This window comes from Xiphophorus couchianus, chromosome 4 (genome assembly GCF_001444195.1).
Source record: "Xiphophorus couchianus chromosome 4, X_couchianus-1.0, whole genome shotgun sequence".
NCBI classification, from domain to species: domain Eukaryota; kingdom Metazoa; phylum Chordata; class Actinopteri; order Cyprinodontiformes; family Poeciliidae; genus Xiphophorus; species Xiphophorus couchianus.
Genome location: NC_040231.1, coordinates 21,512,734 through 21,530,667, shown reverse-complemented (window position 1 = coordinate 21,530,667; position 17,934 = coordinate 21,512,734). Strand labels below are relative to the sequence as shown.

The 17,934-nt window shown below is 40.2% G+C and overlaps 1 protein-coding gene across 2 annotated transcripts; it reads left to right on the top strand.

Moving 5' to 3' along the window:
* The first annotated feature begins 1,145 nt into the window (after positions 1-1,145).
* Positions 1,146-17,536, top strand: tpp2 (tripeptidyl peptidase 2). 2 transcript variants are annotated; one of them, XM_028014531.1, is made up of 29 exons: positions 1,146-1,433; positions 2,905-3,033; positions 3,185-3,280; positions 3,558-3,662; positions 3,779-3,903; positions 4,006-4,169; positions 4,683-4,837; positions 5,160-5,236; positions 5,328-5,455; positions 5,534-5,782; positions 5,893-6,008; positions 6,101-6,272; positions 6,365-6,522; positions 6,602-6,678; positions 6,765-6,871; positions 7,991-8,145; positions 8,235-8,351; positions 8,434-8,534; positions 8,620-8,716; positions 8,795-8,932; positions 9,041-9,285; positions 9,522-9,600; positions 12,731-12,769; positions 13,124-13,275; positions 13,359-13,455; positions 13,545-13,675; positions 13,768-14,023; positions 14,710-14,829; positions 14,943-17,536. In XM_028014531.1, exons 1-29 carry the CDS (start codon positions 1,269-1,271, stop codon positions 15,030-15,032), a joined length of 3,840 nt encoding a protein of 1,279 aa, XP_027870332.1. In that variant the 5' UTR covers positions 1,146-1,268; the 3' UTR covers positions 15,033-17,536. The 2 variants fall into 2 exon arrangements, with proteins under 2 accessions (XP_027870332.1, XP_027870333.1); XM_028014532.1 differs by lacking the exon at positions 12,731-12,769.
* Positions 17,537-17,934: the final 398 nt, after the last annotated feature.

Sequence of the window (17,934 nt, the reverse complement as noted above, 5' to 3'; positions counted from 1 at the left end):
CAACACAGAGACATACAGGACAAACAACCATGCACACACACACACCTAGGGAGAATGTAGAGAAACCAATTGACCTGACAGTCATGTTTTTGGACTGTGGGAGGAAGCCGGAGTACCCGGAGAGAACCCACGCATGCACAGGGAGAACATGCAAACTCCATGCAGAAAGACCCCGGCCGGGAATCGAACCCAGGACCTTCTTGCTGCAAGGCAACAGTGCTACCAACTGCGCCACTGTGCAGCCCCTGTGCAGGAAAACATCAAAGGAGACAATTTGTAAAAATGTTTTAACTATGTGATCCAGAATGTTGTTTCGCATACAACTTAACGTTAACAGGAAATATGAACTATAGATGAGTTTAAACTAAGCAGTAAAGTACTAGGAATATTTAATCAGTTTAGCAGCCTTTCACCATAAAACTCTTCCTATTGTTATATCTAATACCTTCCTTCTAAGATATTTTGTGGATTAAATTTCTAGCTTAGTCATATGTTTTGACTGTGGTTCTTGCAAATGAAAAAAGTGAGGAAAGGATGGGGTATTGCAGACTTTCTGCTTATTTACTTTAGAAGCAAATGAAAGAGAGTGCCAGCTGCACTACAACAGGTGTAGAGGCATAGTTTGTGATTATTTAACAGCTTCTACACTGTGAGCAATTTCCACATTAGCCCATATGCAATCTTTTCTAAAATATTAGATGCAGCAGAAACATAGAGTTAAAAAAAACACCCTGAAAAGTCCCTGCAACCAAAAATGTCCACTAAGACTTTAATCCCATCTTTTAGTCAAATCCCCGGTGTGTGCTTCCACATGTAAACGAGAAAGACAGAATGAAAAAAAATATGTTAAGTTTTTGATCCCAACAAATTAGACATCGCTTTTTCTTTTCAGCCTGCTTTGATGTTGAAAGCTAATAATCACTTGCCCTCTTGTGGGAGTTATAATAATGATCTCCTCCCTTTTGATCAAACTAAGTTTGTGTGTTACAAAATATCCACGCATTCAGACTATATGCTATATGCAACAGACAATGTCAGACATATTAAAGAAATATGCTCAAAAATAACACGAGGTTAGTTATGATTGGCTCAAGCATGACATAAAAAAACTTTTAAGTTCTGGTGGTGTTCCCCAGCGTGTGCAGAAAGCAGCAAGCACTGCGCCTTTAATCAGCTCTCCTCCTCGTCTCACCCGCCGTGTTGCTCTCTCGTCTCTTCCCCATTTCGCTGCTTTGTTTTCATTGTCGCTCCTTTTTTGTATTTGGATCATGGCTGCTCATTCTACCGACGAACCGTTCCCTTTCCACGGGCTTCTCCCCAAGAAAGAAACCGGCGCTGCCTCTTACCTCACCAGGTTCCCCGACTATGACGGGCGAGGGGTGCTCATCGCTGTCCTCGACACCGGCGTGGACCCCGGGGCCCCCGGCATGCAGGTGAATCCGCCCGGCTGCCTCGTGCTAGCGAAGACCGAGATGGCCGAAGCTAGCAATGCTAAAGGCCGGCGTTCCCAAATAGCATTATTATAACAATTAGCAAATATATTTTTATGACAGCCAAGTACATTTAAAGTCTGTTATGGCAATTGTTTTCTTGTGCTTATAAATTTAGTTTCAGAGCTACACAAGCGGGCTTTAAACTATCTTTACATTTATTAATTAAGCGTAAATGCTAACCGGGTAGCTAGCAACGTTTGTTCTTACGACGTTGAAGTTGGTGTCCGAATCGTAGCTTTCAAACCCACTTGGAGCTTTTATTTGTTTTCTGGAGCATCTTAAATCAGCTCTGGCTCAAAGTACAAAGTGCTCGGACTTTTCAAAGCTGACCTGGATTGTTGTATGCAAAGGAAGAATAAATGTACAATTTGAGATCTGCCAAACTTAATGTAGTTGTGACAACACTGAACAGGAGGTATTGCTATATATGTGCTTGCATTAGACGACCTAAAATGGGATCCAAAATTAAAGCTACTAAATACACTTTGAAAAATCAAACCTGTGAACCTGTCTGCACTGGTTACAAGTTCTTTAAAATTGGAAACAAGTAAATTGGCCACTTCGGTACTTTCATTTTAGGATTATGATGTTTTATGTGAAACTAAATGTCCCATTTAAACCACGTTAGATCAGGTACAATCTAATCATTGTAGTCTTGATGTTAGACCTGAAGGTTACCTTGAAGCTAAGGAACTGACCATGAATTGTTTTAAAGAATACAATGACTACAAAATTATACAGGTTTGAGTATTGTTTACTAGGTGGATCTGGTCTAATGTGTTCAAGATGCAAAAGCACCATTGTGTATCTCAAATATCACAGCTGCGCCATATTGATGTCTAATTATTTTAAAGTATGATTGGTCAAATACATAGCAGGTTCCTTCAAAAACCCATAAAAATAGTATATTTTTTTTCTTAAACACAAATGATGTGCTTTCTATATTTGAACAGTAAACTCAACTCAGTTGAGATGAACTGTGTTTGACACTTTCCCCCCCTCAATATTAGAAGAAATAGGAACACATCTTAATGATGTACCCTTTTTCTCATGCAACCCTGCAAATTAAAACACTGAACTAATATTTGGATGGAAGGATGGAAATTGTAGTCATTTAAATATGATCAATCAGCAATAAAACCCCAAATTATAAAAATTATAGCTGGTCTTTGAATGGTTAACTCAGCCAATAAGCAAATAGTTTATTTTAATGCTGTTTTTTGCTTAGCTCACATTACTCCTTCTTCTATTATTATATTTTAACAAACTTCTGTAAAACTTTGGAAGCTTCTAAGTTATTCAGAATAGTATGTGAATATTTTAGCGTGTTCTGACTGTGCTAGTTTGTTAATGAACAAGGACTTGTCTAAATTTCTAGATCTATTTACTCTGTTTTGAACTGCATCTTTAGGTCACCACTGAGGGGAAACCAAAGATCGTGGACATCATTGATACAACAGGCAGTGGTGACGTGAACATGACCACAGCAGTGGAGCCTAAAGATGGGACAATCACTGGCCTCTCTGGAAGAACGCTCAAGGTTGAGGAAACACCATTATGATGTCCATATTTTTATTATTTGAATTCAAAGCCACTTTCAACTGTGAAATTTTCTGTTTTGCATAGTGTCCTAAATCCAAGTTCACTTTTTGGTGATCTCGTCTCTCGCTGCGTCTTTTTATGTCTCTCAGATCCCTCCCACCTGGGTCAACCCATCAGGGAAGTTTCGCATCGGAGTTAAAAATGGCTACGAGTTCTTCCCCAAGGCTCTTAAGGAAAGGATGCAGGTAGGGAGATGTGACAATGATTGCTGCTCTAGTTCTGTCAGAGATTTGATGTTTTATTACTTTTGATGTGCAGAAAGCACAACATCAAACGCGCAGGGAGTCGTGGCACAGGCACAAACGTTGGTGATATTTTAGCTGGTTGGGAAAGGTTGTGCATGGGGGAAAAAAGTTCAGATTTAAATTTAGATTTCTACATTTTAGTAAATATTACCAGCAGGGATTTGGTTTAGTAAGCTTCTTACTAAATCTGATATTTTTGCACATTTCTCCCTTTTAGAAAGAGCGAAAAGAAAAGATGTGGGACTCAGCACACAGAGCAGCCCTCGCTGAGGTCTGTCGCAAAACAGAGGAGTTTGACCTCGCTCATCCCACGCCTTCTCAGGTCAGATCCACAACACAAACTCTAAACCTAATGGTCCTGCTTGCAGCGACATGCCTCTGCTTGCTGTGATGATTCTCATGTCTGGCTCTGACACATCCTTCATCTTCTCTCCTCAGATGGAAAAGCTGCAAAAGGAAGACCTGCAGTGTCAGTCAGAGCTGCTGGGATCTCTAGAGAAGAAGTACAGTGATCCCGGGCCAGTGTATGACTGTGTGCTTTGGCACGATGGCGTCACGTGGAAGTAAGTCGGCTCTTGTTTACATTCCCTCCTCATTATTTACTAGCATGCACAAATAGCATGTCTATCATTTCCATTGTATAAGACTGTTTTTGTTGTTTTCAGGGCGGTAGTGGACACATCGGAGTGTGGAGAACTGTCCCAGTGCACCGTTCTGGGCTCATACAGAGAGAAACAAGAATATGCCACTTTAGGAAATGCTGAGATGCTTAACTATTCTGTTAACATATATGACGAAGGAAACACACTCTGCATCGTTACTAGTGGAGGTGAGTTACCCTAAAGCAGAATATCAGAAGTCTTTCTACCTTTCAGTCAGTTTAAATGCTTAATAGATTTATCACAGTTATTCCTGGAAATAGTGCAAAATTGTTAAATGAAAGAATTGCCAGCATCTGTTGAAGTCGACCAATATTTCATAACTCTGTGTTATCAGCTGACACACCACAATAAATAACTCAATTTACTTTTTAAAAGCTTCGTCGAGCTTTTGTAATTAGCCTGACATCATTTTTAAGTGACTCACTAATACTTAAAGTAAAAAAAAAAAAAACTTTTGAGTTTTTGTCCAAATATTAAGGTTGGTGTGACCCTGTAGCAATTTTGTATGGTGCATTTAGTTTTTGAGATATGATATGAATTTTGAGTTTGTCTGGATGGTCAGGGTGCATGAAGATGAAAATTAGCTAATTTCTCAGTTTAGATCTAGATGTAAGCAGTTCATTGAGCATGATGTTGACTCCAAATTTTCTTCTCCAATCTGACTCTGTGCTCCCTTAAAGGGGCTCATGGGACCCATGTGGCGAGCATTGCGGCAGGTTACTTCCCAGAGGAACCGGAAAGAAACGGCGTGGCTCCTGGTGCCCAAATTCTGGCTCTGAAGATCGGAGACACTCGACTCAGCACCATGGAAACTGGCACCGGACTCATCCGAGCGGTATTCCTTCAAAAAGATACCTCAACATTAAAGCTGCATGATGCATCACAATCGAGACAGAAAATAATTATTACATTTTTTTTTTAAATTCCAGAATTTCATGAATTAACAATATATGTGGTGTGTTTGATGCGCTCTTATTGTTCTTAATGACGCAATGTTCTTTGTAAGGAAAATCTTATTTAATTACAACCATTTTTTTAATAATGACAAAATACTGGTTATATGTTTTCCTAATATTGTGCAGACCTACATAATATATACATTAACTGACGTTTTTGCACTAGTTTATTTCTGGTCTCTCTCTCTTTGTGTCTGAAAGATGATTGAAGTAATCAACTACAAGTGTGACCTGGTTAACTATAGCTACGGGGAAGCCACCCACTGGCCTAATTCAGGGTAAGAATAGCAGAGAGGGTCTCTGATTTTCCTGCCTTGTGTTTTGTTTTAGCATGCTGTTGCTAAGTGTCGTGGACCACTTGTCTTTCAGGAGGATTTGTGAAGTGATCACAGAGGCTGTGCAGAAGCACAACGTGATTTTTGTGTCAAGTGCAGGAAATAACGGCCCCTGCCTTTCTACGGTCGGCTGCCCAGGAGGAACCACCAGCAGCGTTATCGGTACGTTCTCTGAAAGTGCTAAAAGTAGTCTTTGGATTTTCTTGACTTTTCCTCTAATTGCTACCGTTGTCCCTGTAGGAGTTGGCGCGTACGTGACTCCAGACATGATGGTGGCCGAGTACTCCCTGAGAGAGAAGCTGCCCCCCAACCAGTACACATGGTCATCCAGGGGTCCCAGTACCGACGGAGCCCTCGGGGTCAGCATCAGCGCTCCAGGCGGGGCCATCGCATCCGTACCCAACTGGACGCTCCGTGGCACCCAGCTGATGAACGGCACGTCGATGTCCTCGCCAAACGCCTGCGGAGGCATCGCGCTCATTCTGTCAGGTGTGTTCCTTAATTGCAGGGCTTGTAGTTGATTTGAAACATTGTTAGAAGTGAGTGATTTCAGAACTGAAGGTTCTGTGTGATTAACTTTTTTTTTTTAAATGAAAAAGGCCTGAAGCAGAGCGGGATCCCTCCCTCTGTTCCTGCTGTGAGGAGAGCGCTGGAAAACACGGCTCAGAAGGTCGATGACATTGAAGTGTTTGCACAGGGTCATGGAATAATCCAGGTATTTTTTATTTTTTACATTTTTAAAAAAAAAATCTTTTTTTAAACTTATTGTATTTTTTTGTAGTGAAGTAATTGCTTTCTTTCTCTCAGGTGGACAAGGCTTTAGACTACCTCACTCAGCACGCCTCATTACCCACAAGCCGCCTGGGCTTCTCAGTCAGCGTGGGTTCACAGAGAGGCATCTACCTCAGGGAACCAGTCCAAGTTCTCGCACCTTCTGATCACGGGGTTGGAATTGAACCCATCTTCCCAGAGAACACAGGTAGCACAACTGACTGGTTGGACTCAGTTTTACATCCTTTTATCTATAGTTTCTATTTGTTTTAAATATAATCTGTTCTTTATGTTAAACAGAAAACTCCGAGCGAATTTCCTTGCAGCTACACCTGGCGCTAACATGTGCCGTCCCATGGGTCCAGTGCCCCTCCCATCTGGAGCTGATGAACCAATGTCGACACATCAACGTCCGGATCGATCCCGTAGGACTGAGAGAGGGAGTCCACTATACCGAGGTGCGTGGATGGCAAAATGGAAAAAAAGCTTAAAAAAAACGCTATCTTCTTTTTAAAATTGTTTTTAATTGTTTTTCAGGTTTGTGGTTATGATACAGCAGCCCCCACCTGTGGCCCACTATTCAGAGTTCCTATCACAGTTATCATCCCTGCCAAGTATGTTCTCACAATGTGTGGACTTCATCTTGGTTTTTCTGTTGTGGTTTTGGCTCTTATTCGTTTCTCCCTCTTTGCACCAACAGGGTGACTGATAGTCGTAATCAAGAGGTGCGATTCTCAGACGTCCACTTCAGACCCGGACAGATCAGACGTCACTTCGTCACTGTTCCTCAGGGAGCCTCCTGGGCAGGTCAGTTGCTCCGTGGTGGCAGCTGAGAATGTGTCTAACCAACACAAGCTGCTGGTCACTTTCTCATATTTTCCAAGACGTGTTGCTGAAGATAAATAAAATGGTTTGTAGTATAAAACGAAAAAGCTGATTGTGATCCAGGATTTTCTTCAAAGTTTAAAAAAAAAAAGTCCAATATTCTAGTCTTGTAGATTATTTGAGGTGGAGTTAATGTATGCGGCTGTTCTGGAAGCGTACAAGGTAGACGGACCTTAGCCACAAAATGAAAGTGTCATGATTGTAGAGTATAACATTGCTAGTAGATATTAACAGTCTACAATTTCACATGAGAGCGGTGTTAAATTTGATCCTGTTTTTTATTCAAGCCATCCAGTTTCTGTTACAATGTGGAGCCGAGTTGTTTTAAAGTTGCCATTTCATTCCAGTCAGTATATCACAAAAAGTTTCCGCGATGAGTTCCTGAACGTTCTGTGACAGATGCTGCTTTCCGGGATCCATTTTATCTAAGCAGGACACGACTTGTGTCTATTTCCACTGTCAGTTCCACAACCCGCCTGTTGATGTAGATTATGTTGCCTGACACTAGGAATGACTCCTCCTATAGGAACCAGATCCAGAATGCCAGGAGGAGTCAGACCAATGCTACATTAATCTCAGATTGTTTTACCGTGGTTATGGTTCAAAAGCCATGGATGTATGTTGGTAGAATATATTTGACAAATTCTGACTCTGGGAGACAAAATCTAAATTAAAGTTTTAACTCGGATGAAGTTTGTGCTAATCTACAGTTGTGGCTCCTATAGTAGATATTCAATAGAGCACGTTATTTGGTACGTAAAGTAAAAAAAAAAAAAAAGATGGCTCTTTACCACAATGTTGAATCAGAAGCTAACTTCAGCATCGTTTCAGGGTTTTTTGAGTACAGATAATAAAACCCAACTAGATATTTATTTTGCATTTAAGTTTTAAAGGATTTTAAAGTCAAACGAGCCCTGGATAAAATGAAAAAAAAATATAGATTTTTACATTCATAATTCCTATTAAAAGGTTGCAGGACAGCAAAACACACTGGGGTTTTTACTGTTTCATGATTTTCTTTTTTCCTGGTTTCCCCCACAGAGATCACTCTAACCTCCCATTCTGGAGACGTGTCCTCGAAGTTCGTTCTTCATGCGGTTCACCTGGTCAAGCAAAAAGCCTACAGAGCCAATGAGTTCTACAAGTTCTCCTCACTGCTAGAAAGAGGTTCGCTAACAGAGGCTTTTGCAGTGCTGGTATGTGGACGTTACATTCAACTAAAAACACACCAGAATCAGCAGAAAACCTGTGTTTTATTTTCGGTGTGTTCCTGCCTCCTTTGCAGTCAGGTCGGGTTGTGGAGTTTTGTATAGCCCGTTGGTGGGCGAGCCTGGGCGATGTGACGGTGGACTACAGCATCTCCTTCCACGGCCTCAGCACTTCTCCTTCTCCTCTACACATTGTGAGAATAGTTCACACACACCGGTACAATCAGAACAGGTATTGTTCTCTTTTGTTTCTGACTCTGTTTTGTCTCTCTGCAGCACGCCTCAGAGGGAGTGACGAGTTTTGACGTGTCATCACCCATGAGATATGAGGAGGTATCCCCCACTGTCACCCTGAAGTCATGGGTTCAGCCTCTGCGGTGTGTTCACACACGCACACAAACAACTTGTTCATGTATTAAAGTGCTGTTTTTTAATTATTTCTCATGTTGGTGTTTGTTTCAGGCCTCTAAGTTCAAAGATTAAAGCGTTGGGAGTTCGGGACATTCTGCCTAATAACAGGCAGCTCTATGAAATTATCCTCACCTACAGCTTTCACCAGGTATCACCCAACTTTCTGCCCATCAGAGCCGATTAATCTGTCGTATGGATGCATAATTGTGTATTGCTCTGTCCTCAGCCTAAGAGTGGAGAGGTTACGCCCAGCTGCCCGACGCTCTGCGAGCTTCTCTACGAGTCTGAGTTTGACAGTCAGCTCTGGATGCTGTTTGACCAGAACAAGAGACTGCTGGGCTCAGGGGATGCCTACCCACACCAGGTTGGACATCTGTAGAAATTGCCCCTGCTATAAAAAAAAAAAAAAACAAATTATACATGATCTCTTGAGAACTGTTATAGGGATTAATCACATTTATTGTCTCTCCAGTATTCCCTGAAGCTAGAAAAGGGGGATTACACGGTCCGTCTGCAGGTCCGACACGAGCAGTCCAGTGAGCTGGAGCGCCTGAAGGATTTGCCGTTTGTGGTTTCTCATCGTCTTTCCAACACTCTCAGTCTGGATGTGTATGAGTCACACCGCGCCGCCCTCATGGCAAAGAAGAAGGCCAACTCAGTTACTTTGTGTCCAGGGGCTACACAGCCTTTCTATGTCACCACCCTGCCAGACGACAAGTGAGTCACACAGTCGAGTGTTTCCTTTCACATTTCTAACAGAAGGAGATGATCTCTTTACTCGTTGTTGATGAAAGAGTTGTATTTCATCTTCATTTTTAATGAACACAATATACCTGTGACGCTTATTTTTTGTTCATCCTAAGAAAAGTATCCCAGCTTTCTAATATAAGTAGGACCAGTTGTCACATTTTCTTTTTTATTCCCATTCCTGTTTGTCCCCCTTCATCCTTCAGGATCCCTAAAGGCACGAGTCCAGGATGTTACCTATCAGGCTCCCTCATTGTGCCCAAGAGCGAGTATGGCAAGAAAGCAGTGAGTGGCTCATTCTTGAATTTTTTTGCTTCAAATGTTCAGTTGTACTCTTCAGGACCAAAAAGTCATGTTGAGTTTCCATTTCAATTAAATTCAAAAATGGATTTAAAAAGGGAAATTAAATGTTGTTGTAGCTCATATTAAAGATTATTCAAATGATTATTATAGATGGAAATGTGAGACAATGACAGGTGTGTGCAAAACAAACTACTGGATGAAGGTAGTTTGTTTCAGAATGGACCGGTGTCAGGAAGTGTCCTGTAGTACCAGACTGACCACCACTGTCACCTGTTTTTGTTTCCTTCTCACTTGTGCACTTTGTTCTTTTTTTTGTTTTGGTTTCTTTGGGTCTTTTATGGGTCATCAAGTTTCATGATAACCTTGAATAAAAATACCAGTATGTTGTAGCATTGAGGGCTCATTATTCTCACCGCTTCTAAAATAATTTGATTATTGTAGTTATAAGATTTCTTATTTTTATACACAGAATCCTTGCTAATTTTTGTCATCTTATTTACCAGTTGTTCATCTCCCATCTTGATAATAGTTGGTTAATTAGTCAGGTTGTCTTCTTCTGTAGGGTCTGTTCTCATCTGATACTGCTTTTAAAGCAGGCTTGCATTAATAGGAGTGATGAGTGTGCTGTAGTTTCCACACTGTTTCACACAGCTAGATTTGGTTTTTGTAAGCGAGACAAAAGCGTAGCAACGTTCTTTCTGTCAGCTGACCAGCAGTGCACAGCAGCAGGTGAGGACTTGAGACAGCAGAAAAGGTCTGACCTCCAGTTTTAGCTTTTTAAACGCTTGATTTTTTTTGTCAGTATACCTCGATAATGGTAATCGCCCATTCCTAGGAATGTATTTGATAAATTTTTTGAGTTTGGGAAGTTGCTCTAGGTGTAAACCCAGCAAATGAGACAAAAAACATGTTTTGACTAAGGGTTCCTGGAAATTTTAGTTTTGTCTCCTGAACTTCCTGTAACTTTTAATTTACCGTGGCTTTTTCTGAGTACATTTCCCAGAAAGCCAGGCGCTTTATGTATCCCCTGATGCTGAGCGGGTTGTGGTTCCAGCCGTTACAACAGCAGAGTTCAGAACGTGATTCTGAAAAATCTGACTATATGAATTAATTTGAAATTGTTTCATAGTGGTCACAGGCTAACACTCTAACTTGTGTGATAAGGAGTGGCTACATTGGATTATAAGCACACTGGACTGAACTTAATGCGGCTCCAGTTGAGATTACAATCGCCTGTCTAAAGTAATCATTTCTAACAATATCAGTGTTTAAGCTACAAAACTGAATTAAAATCACTTCTGACTCAGAAGTTTGTAGTAATCCATAGCTTTTTAATAATTAAATATTGTTAGGTGTGTCTCCTATTTGTACCCTGCAATAGCATTGCTCCATTCAAATTTAAGACCTGTGGATGATTAGTAATCCTGGATAGCTGTAGACCAGGTCTACTTTAATGTACGTAATTGAATTCAAATTCCATAAAACATGATAATGTTGATCAAGAGTGGTTAAGTTTAAAGGTTTGTGTTTGCACAAGAAAATACTGAACTGCGGTTAGCAGAAAATATGATCAGCAGAGGAGGAAATCCAGAGGTTTCCTCCTACTGAGAACCTCTGCCTTCAGTTCAGAGTCGGTCTGAAAACTCCTACCTCCCTACCAGGCCTGTTTTCAGGGTAGACTGCAACCCGTTTTAGTCTGCATTGGTCCTGGGGGAGCTAATCTGCCCCAGAGAATTACCCCTGCAACTGCAGTGGAAACAGACCTTGCCAGAGTTGGCTTGTGTTGGATTTAGCTGCATTTTATGTGACGGTGTAAAGATTAATTTGTTCTGGGCCACAACTAATAACTCTAGCTAATCCAATGAGAATTGTTGGTGTCAATACTTGATTTGCAATTACGGCTTAAAAGCGACTGACGTCAAACAGCTGTAAAATGGCTAAATCTGAAGATGGAAATCTTTTTATCATGGAAAAACAAAGAATAGGTGACTAGGCACTATAGAGACTCAGCACCTGTTACCTGGTGAATTTCACAGAGAAAATGTATATTTCTCAGAGATTCAGTTTGAGGTGTTCTAGAAGAAAATGTATAAGTTAAAAATTAGTCTGCATTAAAAAAGCAGTGTTTGCATTCCAGGCAGATCTGTATTATGCTGAGATTTTTTTTCTTTTTTTTCTTTATTGGTAATTGGGATCCTTGTTAGCATTTTTTTTTCTTTCCTCAAATTTTGTTGTCCTGCTTGTTTTTCACATCTGGCTGGTTGGTTTAACTCCTGTAGGAACGCAATTTAATACAGACTGTAAGACTTTGCTTTGGGTTGGGAATTTTGGGGTTGCACAATATCTGGAAAATGTTCAACTGTGAGATTATTCCTGGATGGTGATTTTGATTGACCCAAAGTTTCCTCACTTTTACTTTCTTCTTCATCTTCTCAGTTTAAGCAATTCAACCACCTAAAACACACATGTTGCACGTCAGAGGCAGGTAGAGAACGCTCAGCTTCCCAAATACATCATTGGCTCACAAAGTGAGAATGTGACACTTGAAATATGACATCCTACTAAATATTGCACCCAGTCGGTCCTCTGATTGTGATAAGGCAATGACTGATTTAATTGATATATTAAGCAACTCTGCCGAACATTGTCATGTAAAATTTTTTGCCTTCCTCTGGATTTTGTGTTTTAATTCTGTTTTATAAACAATCGGGGGATATGTATGGGTTGCACTGTGTAGCACCCTTATGGTGTATTGGCTTCTGTTCGCAAAATATTTGGTCAGCAACAAAATGAATCTTTCATCCTTTTTCCTACATGTTTAATTTTAAGGAGATGCTATTGCCTTTTGGCTGCCAGCTCTATTTTATTTATTTATTTTTTAAATATTCTGTAACTTTTATTTGTGTCTTAACAAAAGTAAACAGATCTATTAGACAAGGTTAGGAGAAACACCAAAGATCATAGTAAATTGCATTATATTTATACTGTTTGAGTTATATCTTTAGCAATGAGACCCTGAGTCTCTGGCTGAGGATGAAAGACAAATGAAAACATCCTTTTTGGCTGGTGTTTGTGTTATCTGTTCCTTACTGTGTGTTATTTTGACCACCAGGGGCAGGCCTCTGCAAAACGACAAGGAAAATTTAAAAAGGTACTGGACAAGTTAGAACCACAGAGCGCCTGCTGCTCTCCTTACTTTGGGAAATGACTTATTTTCTGTAAAACATCTTCATCTATCATGTCAAAGCATGTTGATGTGTTAGGAAATATACACAAGTGTTAAAGCTGTTTTTATGAATTATTTATAAGGTTTTCTGGTGGTCTGTAAAAGTGTTGATAGTACTACTTTAAACCTTCACTACTGGATAATTTAAAAGCATTTTCACTTCAGTGATCTATGGAGCAAAGACTATCTGAGGACATGACATTGGTAGGAAGAGAGAGTATTTGAGAAGTTGAAGATATATATTCAATCATACTTTGTTTTACTTGTGTCTTGGTGTAGGACATAGTTCCAGTCATCTACCATCTAATCCCTGCCCCAAACAAATCAAAGAACGGTGGGAAGGAGAAGGACAAGGATGGAGACAAAGAGAAGGATTTGAAGGAAGAGTTTGCAGAAGCTGTGAGGGATCTAAAGATTCAGTGGATGACAAAGTGAGCTATGTTTCTCTCTCTGGTTTCATACCACACAGCCTCTTTATTTCTCTGGAATTTATCTGTCGTTTTTGGCTTTTCAGGTTGGACTCGAGTTCCATCTATGATGAACTGAGGGAAAACTACTTGGATTACCTTCCACTTCATGTGCAAAGACTCCATCAGCTGGACTCAGAGAAGGTAAACAACGACAGGAGACAGGGTTGGTAAATAGTTGCATCAAAGCTGTGCAGAATCCTCGTACGGAATCTCTCCCCGTTTTTGTTAAGGAACGAGTGAAGCGCCTCAGAGAGGTTGTGTCTGCAGCAGAGATCGTCATGTCCCACATCGACCAAACGGCACTGGCTGTGTATTTCACCATGAAGACAGACCCTCGGTCGGACGCCGCCTCCATCAAAACGTAAGCATCACTTTCACACAGGTTCTTGACAAAGACTGGGTTGATTGAGGCAGTGTGAACCCACCTCCTCTGTAAAACATTTTGTTTTTCAGTGACATGGAGAAGCAGAAGTCGTCTCTTCTGGACGCCCTGTGTAGAAAAGGCTGCGCTTTGGCCGACCAGCTCCTGCTGCCGTCCACGCTGCAGAGCGGCGCCGGGGCTGTTGCTACAGAGCAAGCTGCGGCAGGAGAGGAGGAGGTCGAGGAGCAGTTGGCTAGCAGCTCTGACGACCCCCTGGACAACACTTCAAATGCCCTGATGGACACATTCTGGGAGGTGCAGAAGTGGGCGGAGCTAACTGACTCAAAGGTGAGAATTTAAAATAAATCAAATGGGTTGTTTGGGACAAATTATGTATTTTATTTCTTAACTTTTTTTTGTGTGTGTGAATTTTGGACAAGAGGACAAAACGAATGCCATGGCAACCAGTTGAAAAGCAATTGTACTACAATGTAATGTAGAGATCAAATAAGGTTATGTAAAACAGTGAGAATATTCAGGAAACTAGAAAACATCAAGATAAAAGAAAAATTATTCAGTCCGACTCGGAATCCAGCTGCTTTATATGCTGTTGTGTTCTGTACCTGGAGCCTGGAAAAGGACTGGAAGTCCTGGATTCTGTGCCAAAAAGTAATTTTTTAACAATCTACTGCCTACTGTGCCTTACAGTAAGACTGAATACATCTTCATTTGATCAATTTGTAAAGATGAACTATTGGATTAATCTTTAAACCAACATGTTAGGTTGGTGCAGTATTTATGCTTCAAAAACACAGCAATCAAGGTGAGAATTTTGTATTTTGGACACATTCATTGGACTCTCCCTACTAATTTTCTTTCTTGTGATGAACTTGTCACTTGCTCAACAGTGAAAGAAAAGCCACAAATTCTGAAAGTTGATCCAAAATTATTTTGTTGGCTGAATTGAAGCTTTAAGCTAGTTCAGAAAACATTTTACCTAACACTCTTTGTTCGTGTTTTTTTTTTTTTTAAAGGTTTTGACGTTTTCATACAAACACGCCCTGGCAAACAAGATGTACAGCAGAGCCCTAAAATACGCCTCCAAAATGGTTGAGGAGAAGCCCAGCAAGGAGAACATGAAGAACTGCATCCAGGTATGAGAGTATCAATGATTGATGCTCAACATGATGATAAAACATGGTTTCTATCAGTTTCTGGTGGTGTAAAAAAAATTAAATCAAATCATCTCCTGGGTTTTGTTTTGCAGCTCATGCGTCACCTTGGCTGGACGCACTGCACTGCCTTCAGTGAGAACTGGCTCCCCGTCATGTACCCCGCAGATTATTCACCGTTCTAAGCACAAACAGGCACATGCATGGGACGGCATGACCTCCAACAGTCTGTAACAGGACGAATTTGATGACATGTCCCTCAGGGTCATATGGTCTATGCATCTGACCAACCAGCTGCCTCTGGAGACTTTTTCTTTTTAAGACATCAAACTAGGAGCTGACCCAGAGCGTCAATATTTTCATGCATGCCAAATTTTGTGAGGCGATGGGTTGTAAAACCAGTCGAGTCAGAAATTTTGAATCCCTACCAACAGAAAAATATGGAGTACTATAATCTGTCCGATGTTTTGCTTTTTCTTTGTCAACTACAAATTCAGAGGCTTAAATATCCCTTCCTCCCCAGCGTTCCTAACTCATTGCATTAAAAACCTCTCTTCATGTGTAAATACTGTAAAAACTGGCATTGTGGACTCCAGGGATGCATCGGAAATCAGAACAGAAAACTGTAAAAATCCGTTAAATTACTTCAATAAGAGGAGAGACAGACTTGCTGCTGCAGAAACTCTCCTCCTGATGATCCCAAATGAAAAGCAGGGATTGGACTGATCACAAGCCCTTTTTTTTTTTTTTTTTTTTTTTTTGAATAGCTCCAGCCATCCTGGGTTGACAAGTCAGTCCTGTCTGTCTTTGAACACAAAAAATGTCGCGGTGCCTTTCAACCTATCTTACCTTTCAAGATGGAGCTAAACTAACGGTGGCAGAGATTTGTGCAGGAGAAGCTGCAGAGATTGTAGCATCCGTCCACCCTCGCAGTCCTTTCACTCATCAGCTTCTTTGAGTCCAGCCGCATGATTCATCCCAGCACCGTGTGCAGGCTTGGCTCTTCCTGAGCGCCACATTTAGCCTCCATTTTTACCAGACCTCACTCTCAGAATGATGCAGTTTTTGGACAGCAGTGGGATGTTCGGAACAGGTTACACAATCAAATTTCCACTCAGTATTGTTCAGCTTTCTTGGCAGCGTTCAGAATGCTGCATATGTACACAGTGTCATAAAGTAATGTAAATACACTCGTACCATGAAAATATAAAGATGCAATAGGGATATAACAGAATTTATCTTAATCGATGTATTTTGCATATATGCATGTCTTCTAATGTGTATGAAAAGTTAGTTTTGATGAGGAATCAGATTTTAGTTTCTTTCAACTTGACACATTTTTTTTTTCCCTCTCCCCGTGAATTATGCTTTGGAGAAACGTCAATGGTTGATGGGTGGGTGTGTGTGTGAATTTATGTTGTCTACAAGTACATTTCTCCCTGCATAAGTGAGACAGCATTCTTCTTAATGGGACCCTAGCTGTTCAAAAGGACCACACCAGTAGTTTCAGCCTATTTTGAATAATTGTTTCACATAATATACTTAACATTAGAAATACTCATTTTTGACAATTGTGACTTGAGAGTTTTGATGCTTTCAATTTCGGATTTGATTCAATTGCCTTCAAAGCTTCAAAATACAGTTGCACTTTCCTTCATACATTGAAAGAGATATTGAAAGCCTAAAATGTATAAAATATTTACTCTTTGACCCTTAATAGTTACAAGAAATTATTTTAAAACCAGATAATCTACAGATATTTTTGATTTGTCTGAACTTAATACTGGTTTGGTCCTTCTGGAAATGTCTCACCTGAAGTTACAGATGAGGGCTATGTGATTAAATTTAATTTTCATGTTAATGATCCTCTTTGCTTTATAGTCCTAAAAGCAGAAGTGTTATCTTTTGCCCCTTTTCTTTGTGTAACCAAAGAAAACTTTTCTTGTTAAGCTGGATTCAATATCAATATGTTAAAGGAAAGAATCAAATATTTATTAGATGGAGGAGAATTATTTCACTTTTTTTTTTTTTTTAAACTAGTAGTATAAATAAAGGCTTTGGTTTTATCTTTCATTGTTTTTAGCACACTGGCTGGAAAGTTGATGCCTAAGAATGTAAAGTATCTGCTTTTAGGGCCTCTTGTCTTCTGGAGTCTGATGGTGAATCAGTGGTGCGAGATTCTTGCGTTTCTGTTTAGCTTGAAACAGTTTCACTTTCTGCATTATTCGCAGCATAGACCACTTCTAGCTCTTGGAAGGAATCCTTTGCGAGAGTTAGCCTCTTTATTAATATCCCTTTTCATTGAGTTTCCTGTTTGAACATATGCTGTGCACAACAGTATGCGTTGCCAATTACAGTCTCTCCAAAAATGGCCTTATGTTTTCACCACAAGACTTCACCTTCGACCTCTGACACCAAACATATCTATTGCAGTTGCTCCTCTGGTGTTCATAAGAACTTCACGAATGCTTGCTATGGATGCTGTGGATGTTGTTTATATTTATAGCCATAAAAATCTATCAAATGCTATTTCATCACAGAATGTTATGAGTTAAAGCTGTATTCTCTATATCATTTTATATCCTTTCTGGATCATGTGGGAAAGACCTGAGCCACTGTTAAACTATTTTGTGCTCACAAGAAAAGTCACAAACAAGAAGGTTCACTGAATAAAAATATTTAAAACGGGCTCACATGTCACTTTTCTGTATTACGAGTCTGAAAAATATAAAAGACAAGAAGAATTCACATTGTCCACATAGCTTGAGCCATTAAAAGTAGTTTGTTAAACAAAAAGGCATTGAACCACCAAATAGGCAAGGATTTCTATAATAGGTTTCCCCAGTACAATGAGCTTCATTATTGCAACTAGACCATTGCATCTTCAATAAGATTTAACCGGAAAAGGGGAAGTATATTCTATTTATCTGATACCCAGCAAGTCTGACCACCTCCTATAAGAGCAGTTTCCTGAGGGAGTCTTCCCAAAGGATCAATAAAGTCTAAGTCTAAGTCTAAGGTCTGGATGTTTGGAGGATACAGATGTGTGTTAACACAACGTGAACATGGAAACTACATTGACTTTAA

What these genes read in the sequence shown, in the direction of transcription:
- tpp2 (XM_028014531.1), top strand. Translation starts at nt 1,269, where the DNA reads ATGGCTGCTCATTCTACCGACGAACCGTTCCCTTTCCACGGGCTTCTC. An exon ending in CTCATCCCACGCCTTCTCAG is followed by an intron (nt 3,663 to 3,778) that starts GTCAGATCCACA and finishes TTCTCTCCTCAG; the next exon opens with ATGGAAAAGCTGCAAAAGGA. An exon ending in TCATGGGTTCAGCCTCTGCG is followed by an intron (nt 8,535 to 8,619) that starts GTGTGTTCACAC and finishes TGTTTGTTTCAG; the next exon opens with GCCTCTAAGTTCAAAGATTA.